Source organism: Mchenga conophoros, linkage group LG3, assembly GCF_057382185.1.
Source record: "Mchenga conophoros isolate Kocher_MC1m ecotype Shallow Benthic linkage group LG3, M_conophoros_male_GT1.1, whole genome shotgun sequence".
NCBI classification, from domain to species: Eukaryota; Metazoa; Chordata; class Actinopteri; order Cichliformes; family Cichlidae; genus Mchenga; species Mchenga conophoros.
The window spans coordinates 58,049,892-58,061,211 of record NC_140528.1 but is presented as its reverse complement, the minus strand read 5'-3'; the positions used below and the strand labels follow the sequence as shown (position 1 = coordinate 58,061,211).

Below are 11,320 nucleotides of genomic sequence, written 5' to 3'. Positions count from 1 at the left end.
GAAAGCAGTCGGCCCAGAGAGCTGAAGTGATAGCCTTAGCTCGAGCTTTGAGACTAGCCAAGAACAGGAGAGTGAACATCTACACCGATTCGGCATATGCGTTTGGAGCAGCGCATGTGGAGCTGCCTCAGTGGAAAAGAGCAGGATTTAGAACAGCAACCAATGCACCTATTTCCCACAAAAATGAAATGGAGGAACTGGAAAAGGCCTTGGCTGACCCAGAGGAGGTGAGCATTATAAAATGCAAAGCTCACTCCCAAGGAACCAGTATGGTGGAAAAAGGAAACCAGAGAGCAGACGAAGCCGCAAAGGAGGCCGCAGGCTACAAAGGACAGAGACAAATGATACAGGTAACATCAGAAGAAGAGATACCTGTTGACCTGATTGAGGAAGTTAAACGGGCCCAGGAGGAGGCATCCCCAGAGGAAAAGGGGGTGTGGAAAAACAAAGGAGCCTGGCAGGATGGACATTTGTGGAGGGGGCCAGACGGGCGCCCCGTGCTGACAGCCAAAATGGCAGAACAGAAGGTGGATGAAGCCCACGGACTTGCCCACGTGGGGAGAGCCCAGATGGAAAGAAATTTGTGTCATTGGTGGCATCCTGACCTGCGAGGAATGATAAGGGAGAAGGCCAGGATGTGCTTAATCTGTGGGGCACACAATCCTAAGCCAGCAGTAAAACCGGAAGTGGGTAAGTTTCGGCCCCCTGAGAGGCCGGGAGAGGAGATTGTTATTGATTTCACTGATATGATTGATTCCGGGCCGGGCGGTGTAAGATATTTGTTAGTGTGTGTTGACGCTTTGACCGGCTGGCCAGAGGCCTGGGCTACAAAAAAGGAGGATGCTAAGACTGTCATTAAGTGTTTAATCAATCATTACATTCCCCGTCATGGGTTCCCGAAAAGAATTAGATCAGATAATGGAACCCATTTTAAAAATCAAGATTTGGAAAAAGTAGAAAAAATGTTGGGCGTCCAGCATAAATTTGGAACGGTCTATCATCCTCAGTCTCAGGGGAAAGTAGAAAGAATGAACCTAAATTTGAAAAACAAATTGGCAAAAATCTGCGCGCAAACAGGGCTAAATTGGGTCGCAGCCCTGCCGGTTGCGTTGATGACCATAAGATGTTCTGTTAATCAATCTACAGGTTTTACACCATACGAGCTGCAAACCGGGAGACAGTTTCCGGCACCTTGGACGGTGGGCTCGGGTGAACGGGACAAAAAGGGGAACCGGTCCCACGCAGACTACTGGAACGAGCTAAAGGCGCTAGTGTCCAGTTTCACGAAACAGGCGGCTTGTAAAGGGCCCACAGGAGAAGGAGAGGTCCCGGACGCGAAAACAGTGTGGCTGAGAGTCATCAAACGAAAGTGGAAGGAGCCCCGCTGGACTGGTCCATATGAGGTATCGGCTCGGACGGCGACAGCGGTCCAACTGAAGGGGAAAGGCGACACCTGGTATCACTGGACGCAGTGCGCAGCTGCGCACGAGGGCTTGGTGAGGAAGGATCAATCTCAACTCGACGCAGGTGAAATTGAGCGGCACAATAATCCCTCACACCTGTGCAACGGACCGACCGGTAGTCTACCCGGAAGGTCAAAGAAAGAGGAGCAGCCAAGGAGGAGATCGCCGCGCCAACGAAAAGGAGCGGTACCACACTGAACACCTAAAACAAGAGAGAGGCTCTGACAAAGGGCTTTGAACTTTTTACTACACCATAACATTCACATACCACCATGCCATCACAACAATTAAACACTGGTGATGAAAGAAGAGTCTCAAAAGCCATCACAATGTTCAAAATTATTATGAGTTTGATGTTAACTATGTTGCTAATCATGGCTATTTGTTTTTTGATTTGTTTGTTGCAGACCGACCCTGGAAACCAGTCTGAGCACGGAGGCCATGCCAGTCCGGCGTTGTTTGATACACCAAGTACATCACACGTGGTCCATAGTGATTTAAGGTTGCGGGCAAGAGTGAAGCGCGAGGTCTCTGGTAAAAAGGATGAGTGTCTCAGCACATATGGTGGTTTAGAATTAGATTATGTTATTGGCTCCACAACTTCCTTTACGTTTGATCTGTGTGATGTTGTTAATTGCAGGGACGTCGGCAGTGCTTGGAGGGGATACAATGTGTGGGTCTGTTGGGATTATTCAGTGAGTACGCACTGTGAGAGGGGAAATCGTCCTTATGACAGCTGGTGCCGTAATTGGGACCAGGTAAGGGGTTACACTGGGCAAAATTGGGAACCGTTAGAATCAGGATCAGAAAACGGGCTTAAACTACAGAGGGATTTTAGCCCCTCTGGAAACGCGTTAACTTTATCATTGGGGAATTGGCATCGCAAACAATCTATGTATTTAATTTTGGGGGTGGAAATAGCGGGGGTTGATCCAAAAGGGTTAATTAAAGTTAATTTCCTAGAAAAAACTAATCGCGTACCGTCAGGTAGAGAAGACATAATAACTCGTGTGATTTCTACTCCCACCAGCTCTGTTGCATCTTTTACAGGGCAGGAGGGGAGCGGGTCATCGGAAGCTACACCAGAGGAGCACGAACCAAGGGAGAGGCGAGTAGTGTCGGTGGACTACACCACCCTGAAACCTCAGGATTTGATTGAACGCGCTACCGGGTTCAGTGACAGTAACATCTGGCTGGACTGGATAGCCCAAAATGCTAGAGAACAAAAAGTGGCTAATTGTGTAGCCTGCGCTTCAGCAAGGCCGCGTTTATTTATAGAGCCTGCACCTCTGCATCCAGAGGATCAGTGGGGCTATAATTGTATGTTGCAAATAACTAGAGGAGCTGTGAATACGGGGAACTGCACTGTGTTGTCCAGTCTATTTCCCCCTATTGGCAAGCTCACGCAAGTAGGGCCGTTTATGCCCCGGAAAGATAATTATACGTGCTTTAAGTTTACCACAGATAAAGTTAAATATCGGTTGGGGGAAATTGACCCCAGTTGGTGTTCGGTCACCCAGATTGGGAGGACCACCAACAATGTGAGTGATGCAGCCACCCTAATTGGGACTTGGGCTAGGAGCGGGCTGTATTACTATTGCGGGCACAGGACTCTACTGGTACGTGTTCCTCTTGGGAGCGTGGGGACGTGCGCGATGGTGAGACTAGGAGCGCCACTTATGCTAATCGGAAATAAGGTAAAATCAATTCCCTCACACAATACGCGCACTTTGGCAGCCAAGCGCAAAAGACACATTTTGAGAAAGAGAGGAATACAAGACACAAATGTTTATGACCCTAGAATGAATTCCCCCACCTGGATCGACTCCATTGGAGTGCCCAGGGGGGTTCCAAATGAATTTAAACTTATTGACCAAATAGCAGCCGGGTTTGAAAATATTCCAATAATTTCTGCTTTCTTTCCAGTGACTCCAAATAAGAATGTAGATAGGATTAATTATGTTCATTACAATGTACTGAGGCTCTCTAACCTGACCAGAGACGGATTGGAGGGGCTAGCGGAGCAGGTGGGTCCGACCTCGTTAATGGGAGTGCAGAATAGAATGGCCCTTGACATGTTGTTAGCGGAAAAGGGGGGCGTGTGTGCTATGTTTGCTGACCAGTGTTGCACCTTTATTCCAAACAATACTGCTCCAGATGGGTCGGTAACCAAGGCTCTGGAGGGCCTAAAGAGCCTTTCTGAAACTATGCATGATCACTCTGGTGTTGGTAATCCGTTAGAAGGCTGGCTGACCTCAGTGTTCGGACGGTGGAAGGGGGTCATCGCTTCGGTCATGTTTTCTTTGTCTATTGTGGTGGGTATTATGGTTATTTGTTGTTGTCTCATCCCTTGTGCCAGACGAATGTTCAAAAGTATGTCTGTGAGGGCAGTGGACCCTGGAGTCATTACTCCAATGTCCATGATGCCAATGATGCATGTGGAGCTGAATGTGTAGGCCAAGGAGGGACACAACTGTTTGTGACCTCTGGATTCTCCAGAGGTCAACAGAGGGAATTGTAGAATAAGGAGGGGATGTTTTTCTCATTATCATTTAATATTTTAATATGTCATTATTAGTTCATTAGAAGTATATAACCAGCTTTGCATTAAGCATAAATTGAAGTTTTTGATCTTATATTATTCTTTGCATTACAGTGATGGTGATAACTTTAATTTGATCTTTCTTACAGGTACCAGAATAATAACATGATTTTCCATTGCAGATGTAACCATGATCATTCCATACACATTGCAGTTTGTTGCTCATTTTAGAGTTGTGTTCAAGGTAATTAAAGGTTAAAAGCTACAGCCAGCGTGAGTCTGGCTGATCTATGGAGGGCAAAGGCTTTGAGCTTGGAAGGCCGCACGCGCTTACACAGCACTTATAAGATGTCATTCTTGGTGATTTTGTGCTTAGTCATGTTTTAATATGTTTTAAGTAGAAGTAGCTGATCCAGCAATATTCATTTAATATTATATACTTGATTTAGAGCAATACACACTGATGGTCTTAATAAATGAAAGAGTCCTTGTAGTTGCCATGTTGTGTCTCAGCAGGGTACAGACGGTTCCAGGAGAAGGGGGGCAGTTAGCGTCTGCCCTCGGGAAGGAGACAATGTTATTCTTTGTGTTAAATAAAATTGTCAACATTGATTGTATTACACCTGTCACTACGCATGAGGGGGCGTTCTAATACCCTGATTTCATAAAACTATGGAAATGTGTTTTTTGAGATGAGATCTGAGACTGTCTGCATACAGTGTCCATCTCCCACGTGTGTGATCATTAAATCATCGTTTGACTCAACCCGACCGGACCAGTGTTGTTATTGTGGGTTTTTCCTCTGGTGTCCATCTCCAATATTTTTGAACCATAACAGGAGTAAGTGCATATGAGAGCATGAGGGTGGGAATGGATGTTTGTATCTGTGTGTGCCTGTATGTCTGTGTCTATATGTCAGGTTGGGTGTCAGGCGCCACCTCTCTGGGGACATCTCAGGCCCTCCAAGGTTTGGAGGCCTATCTCCCCCTACCACCACTTCCCCTGCCAGTGGCGGACTCCCTCAGACATCGGTGCGTTGGTGGTTCTTTGTGTCCGGGGATGGGCGTCCAGGTACACACCGGCTCACTCCTTGGCGGCTGCTTATCGGGGCCTTGAGCCTGGGGCTCGCTCGGGCCACTTCGGAGGTGGGGTGCCCCCGGCCTCTCGGCCTGGGGCTCGGTCACTCAGGCACGGCTGGCTGCCGGTGGAGCTCACGGGCGCGTCACTGCAACTCCCCCTGGCTTCTGCTCCGCGGCTGCTGAGTGAGCCCTCATCTGGGACTCTCCCAACCCGTTCTCACTCCCAAAGCGTAACATTTTACGCTAGGTGACAAATCGTCACCATATTACGTTTTCGGCTACCCACCACGTTCCTAAATGACGACCTCGGAAAAAGAGGAAATATGAGAACCGTCTGGACTGAACCTACACATGTTCGCTCTTTTTCTTCAAATCGCTTAGAAACACGCTATTTAACATCATTAAAGTCCTGGTTAAGGTCAGGAATAAGGTTATGGTCAGGGCTAGGGATAAGGTTAGGTTTAGGGCTGGAATACAGGTCTGGAACGTCTACTACCGCGGGAGCGTCATTGCACTGGATTCCAGCCATAACCCGCCGCGTACCATAAGAACGCCGAAGGTCTCCTTTCGCGTTCCTCAGGAACGCCGCGGGACGTGACAAAACGTCCACATGTTACGCCTCGGGAGTGAGAACGCTCTGGACTCTCCTCAGCTCTTTCTGGGACAGTGGTGCAGCTGCCCCTCTGTTGGTCTTCCTTGGTCTCTTGTGTTCTGGGGGCCTCTGGATGTCTGGAGTTTTGATCTACTCCATACCTGCTTCATGCCCTGGAGGACGGGGCTGTGCCCCCCCCCCCCACACCCTCTAGCAGATCATTACATGAAGGAACCTTTTAAAAAAAAAAACAAGCGCAAACATGCTCACAGGTGTACACACGGGTGATCACACCCACAAACTACACCCTTTTTGGCTCCTCCCTCAAAGCACACTGTGTTCTGTTGATCTTATGTGCTGCACAATAATGTTTAACATTTAGTATTTACTGTCATATTCCCATATATCATTGTGATGTTGTTTATTCTAGTACTCTTGTTCTCTTCTGCTTGTTTTATTTTTTCTTTCTCAGCAGGTGATCCAGGTGATTGATATATGCTTTTTTTTTTCTGCTCATTCTGTTGGTTTTTGTCTTTTGCCCTTCTCCCCCGTCCCTCTTCTCAGCTGTTTCTCTTTCCCTCTTTCTTTCTCCCCTTCTTTCCCCCAGTCAAGTCTGTCCCGTATTCAGTAAGTGAAAATAAAATAAACAATAAAAGGTGAATCAAATTGACCATTACGGCAAGGCTGGGATGGTCAATTTGGTAAAGTAAATCCTTTGGGCATCTTTCTTTGCCTTTAGACAACAATTCTGATGGCAAAAGAGCCAAATGGGACAGGCAAAAAAAAAATAAAAAAAAATAAAAAATTCTTGTTTGATTTCCGCAAATGGTTTCATGCCACTCTGCCCAAATAAATCACCCACCCGCTTGATACCTGCCCTCACCCAAGCCTCCCACCTGAACGGTTTCTTACCAATTAATATTTTCTTATTATACCAGATAGAGGTTCTAGAGGTAAGATAGGGGCTAGCGCGGATAAATTGGTGAGCTCTAAACCAGGTCTCTTGTATAAAAGCCAATACTGGATCTTTAAACGGTACTGGTCTTCCCCTCTGAGTGAGGAAGGCCTCTAAAGATGAGGGAGCCACAAGACTTTCCTCAATCGCAACCCATGATGTCTTCTCCGTAGGGGAGTTAGTTATCTTAACTACCTGAGAGAGAGAGAAAGCATAATGATACCATTATCTTTTGCAGCATATAATTTGGACCGATTAAAGGATGGCTTTTTGCCTGCCCACACAAAACCCTCCACACATGTATTATAAAGCTTTAGCAAGTTATGTGGGACTGCTATAGGTAACATTTGGGGAAAGTACTGGAATTTAGGAGCAATAATCATCTTCACCAAGTTAATTCTGCCCAGAATGGACAGATTCGTTTTGGCCCAATTCTGCAAAAGCGGATGAATGTTTTGAGTTACTGGGGAGATATTTACTTGCATTATGTTATCTAAACCAGTGGTCAATTTAATCCCTAAGTAGGTCAAACCCTCGGGCATCCACTTGAACTGCCATGAGCTTCTAATGGCTGGAGGACACAGTTTAGAAATGGAAATAACTTCGGACTTGGACCAATTTATGGTGTAGCCAGAAATTGCAGAGAAAGAATCAATAATTGAGGAGATTGCAGGAACCACCTGTTCTGGGTTACTTGAAATCTATAAAATGTCATCCGCGTACAAAAAAGTTTTATGTTCTTCTTGACCCATATCCACCCCTCTGATCTGCTTACATTCACGTAGTGCAATAGCCAGAGGCTCCAAAAACAGGGCAAAAATGAGAGGTGATAAGGGTGAACCTTGTCTAGTGCCCCGACTTAACGAAAAGGAGGGTGACATTATCCCATTGGTAGTGACTGTAGCCATTGGATCTGTGTATACCACCTGCCTGAAAATGGGACGAAAACCCAATTTCTTCAACGTATATAACAGAAAGGGATACTCAACTTTATCGAAGGCCTTCTCTGCATCTAAGGAGAAGGCGACGACGGGATCTAAATTATTCCTGCTCTTCCAGAATATATGCAATATCCTACGTAAAGTATCTGCAGAACATCTGTTTTTCACAAAACCAACCTGATCCCTATGGACCAAGCAAGGAAGTACCTTCTCAAGCCTCAAAGCTAGTATCTTGGAGATAATCTTTTTGTCCACGTTGAGTAATGAAATTGGGCGGTAATTCCCACATTGCTGTGGGTCTTTCCCTTTTTTGTGTAATAACGTGATCACTGCCGATCGCATACTAAGTGTTAATCTCCCCTTTTGAAGTGCATCTTGATACACCGACAGTAGTCTTGGAGCTAATTCGTCTACAAACACCTTATAAAAATCTGAAGGAAATTACCTGGATATTTGCCCAATCTAAGAGTACCAATTGCCTGCTTAACTTCAGCTAGTGTGACCTTACCTTCTAATACAGTTCTTTGGTCTTCGGACAGTTTGGGAATTTTAATAGAACAAAAGAAATCTGACAACCTCTGTACAGCTCCTGATAGAATTAAGTAAAAGCATCATTAATTTCTTTTTTACTGGTGGTCAACTCATCTAGATCGATCTCTAATCCCTAAATCTAACCAAGGAAGGAAAATGGCAGATTAGCCTGGGTAAAAGACCGAAAGTTGAGACACACAACGACGTGTGCTGCTGGCAAAGTTTCTGGGCTGCCTTTCCTCATAACAGCCATCCCTCAAGAGTCTCTCAATCTAAAGCAATGCATTATCAGGGACTGTAACATCTAGTCCTTTTAACTGAATTATATAGTTTTGCATGTGGCTCCTAGTTCCCATTTGTTTTTCCCACCTAGTTTCCATTTCACTGCTATTCTCGGTACTCCTCCATGCCGAGTGATTGGCAGGTTCATTAATTAGCTTTGGATATTTGTATGCACAGAGTCATGTCACTAAGGAAAAGTGTTACCCTTCCACCCCGACTGCTCTTAACTTTCTTCTGAGCAGACTGTGCTGATTACTGTCTGCCATGATGCCTTCGTGACTGATTGATTAATGGGATCCAAAGCATAGTTCATTTCCTGAAAGTGCTAGCCAAGAAAAAAGCTATATTTTTGTCGGAACATTTTTCCTGCCAGTTTGGAACAGGAGGCATGAAAGTTTTGCTTAATATGCTCATAAACTATTTCTTATGTATTCACTTTTATCTTAATATCACAATAATGGTCCTTAGTTTGTAATTCTACAGCTTTTCTATTTAAGATGAGTGTCTTGTCTCCTTGCTGATAAAGTGAGTGCACTGGAGGTGATATTGTGCAAAAGACGTAATTTTAGGATTTCCTTTAGTCTTCACGATGGGAAGTGGAAGAACAGAAGGGAGGTGGAGTGAAGTGACCGTGGAAAACAAACATATGCTCATTCGATTTGTTTCAGTACAATGCAAAGAACAAGTATTACTTCATAGGATAAAATCCCATCTTTTTGTTGAACAGTCTTTGTTTTTAATTATTATTTTTATTTTTTGCTTTTGAATGTTCTTAACTGAGTGAAATGTCACTGTGCTCTGTGTAACCAGTGCTATACCCTTCATTGTTTCTGTCTTCCATCTGGTTTCCATCAAGGCTCCTGCTGGCACACCTGCAGCTCATCATTTGCAATATATCAAGCCCGGCTTGTGAAACCACCCCTCGCCACCTCAAGTGTCAGAAAACATTGTTGGGCCAACATAAGTTTAGCGTCTTGTGCTTACCTCCTTTTTTCCATCTTTCTGCTGTTTTTGCTACCTGCCAGCAGCTCTCTACTTCTTGGCCTACCAGTTTATCCACTTGCAAGCATCACTCACCTGCCAACTTCACTCTTTGCCACAATTCCCTCTGCCTCACCTCCAGCCCCCCTCACGGCCCTCCCAACCACTCGATCTTCATTACTATCCTCTAAAATATAGACCCTTTAAACCTACTCCTGTTTGTGCCCTGTGTTTGAGTTTGCTCGCTGTACTTAACAGTTTTTAACAAGTATCACCCATAGCAAATACTGACTAAATACTTTAAATTCTGAAGAAATGTGTTTGTGTGCTTGTTTTTTCTAAATATCACTTGGCAGAATACCCTAGACCCTTCCTTGAGAAAGAAAATGAGATAATGCTGTCCCACATCTCCTTGTGGCAGCAGTGTTTAAGGCAACAAACACATAGATATATGGACACCACTTTGATGGGAACACCTGTTCAGCTTCCATCAAGTCAAATATCTCATCATCCAATCCCTTGGCAGAAACTCAGTGCATTTAGGCATCTATACATGGAAAGATGAACTTCAAACTGAACATCAGAATAGAGAAGAAAGGTAATTTAAGTGACTTTGAATGCAGTATTATTTGAGTGGTATGGTGTATGACAGGCTGGTCTTAGTATTCTAGAAACTACCAATGTCCATGTAGCATCTCTAGTGTTTACAGAGAATAGTCAGAAAAAGATAACATATCCAGTGAGTGGTAGCTCTCTGGATGAAAGAGTCTTGTTGAAGTTGGTGATTAGAGGACAATGGTCAGACTTCTTAAAGCTGATATAAAGGCAGAAACTCAAATACTCATTACTACAAAAGTATAAGAAGAAGAGCATCTCTAAATGCAGAACATACCAAAACATGAAGCAGCTGTACGACATTATCTGAAGATCACATCAGGTACTATTCTTGTCAGCTAAGAACAGAAAACAGAGACTACAATTCACACATGGTCACCAAAGTTAAAAGAATATTGCAAAAAATGTCTGGTCTAATGAGTCTCGATTTCGGCTGTGATATTAAGACAGTATTAACCAACAGCACAGGTCCATCCTGCCTTGTATCAACAGTTAAAGCAGCTGCTGGTGTTGCATTTTTTTAGCAACCCATGAGAAGATGCATCCATCTTCTGATGACTGTTTCCAGCAGGATAACACACCATGTCACAAAGCTCAAATCATCTCAACCTGGTTTCTTGAACATGACAATGAATTCACTGTAATGTTGAGGTAACACCATGGATATTCAGCTAAAGATCCTGCAGCCGCTATGTGCTGCTGTCATGTCAATATGGGCCAAAATATCTGATAAATGTTTCCAGCACTTTCCGTGTGCCACAAAGAGTTCTGAAGGGGAAATGGGGTCTACCCTGGTACCAGCAAGGTGTACCTAATAAAGTGTCCAGTGAATGTAACTTTCTACACTTTGTTAAACTATTAGCTTTGTATTATTGTAGTAAGATCTTCCTGTGATGATGTTGCTGACTATCACTCCTTTGTAAGATGGGTTTTGAAAGACGATTTTAAAATGATCATAGTGAAGTTTGTACCATGCTCAGTTTGCATTAGTCATGCACTCATTTTGAGCTTTGTTGTATTGCCAGCCAGGATCATATTTTTTAGTTGTTGTTTTTTTTTGGCCTGTCCCATTTGGCTCTTTTGCCATCAGAATTGTTGTCTAAAGGGGAAGAAAGATGCCCAACGGATTTACTTTACCAAATGGACCATCCCAGCCTTGCCGTAATGGTCTATTTGATTCACCTTTTATTGTTTATTTTATTTTATTTCACTTGCTAAATGCGGGACAGACTTGACTGGGGAAACGAAAGGGGAGGAAGAAAGAGGGAAAGAAAAACAGCGGGGAAGAGTGACGGGGATAAAGGGCAAAAAACAAAAAACAACAAAATAAGCAGACAAA

The 11,320-nt window shown here is 44.3% G+C and overlaps 1 protein-coding gene across 1 annotated transcript; it reads left to right on the top strand.

Moving 5' to 3' along the window:
* Positions 1-311: 311 nt before the first annotated feature.
* On the top strand, positions 312-1,661 carry LOC146579733 (uncharacterized). Its single transcript, XM_085269532.1, has 2 exons — positions 312-690; positions 1,147-1,661. Exons 1-2 carry the CDS (start codon positions 342-344, stop codon positions 1,659-1,661), a joined length of 864 nt encoding a protein of 287 aa, XP_085125658.1. The 5' UTR covers positions 312-341.
* The last annotated feature ends 9,659 nt before the right edge of the window (positions 1,662-11,320 follow it).

Bases quoted from the DNA above. Each gene is read 5' to 3' on its own strand.
- LOC146579733 (XM_085269532.1), top strand. From the start codon at position 342: ATGATACAGGTAACATCAGAAGAAGAGATACCTGTTGACCTGATTGAG. The intron at 691-1,146 runs GTAAGTTTCGGC...ATCAATCTACAG, and splicing joins AGCAGTAAAACCGGAAGTGG to GTTTTACACCATACGAGCTG.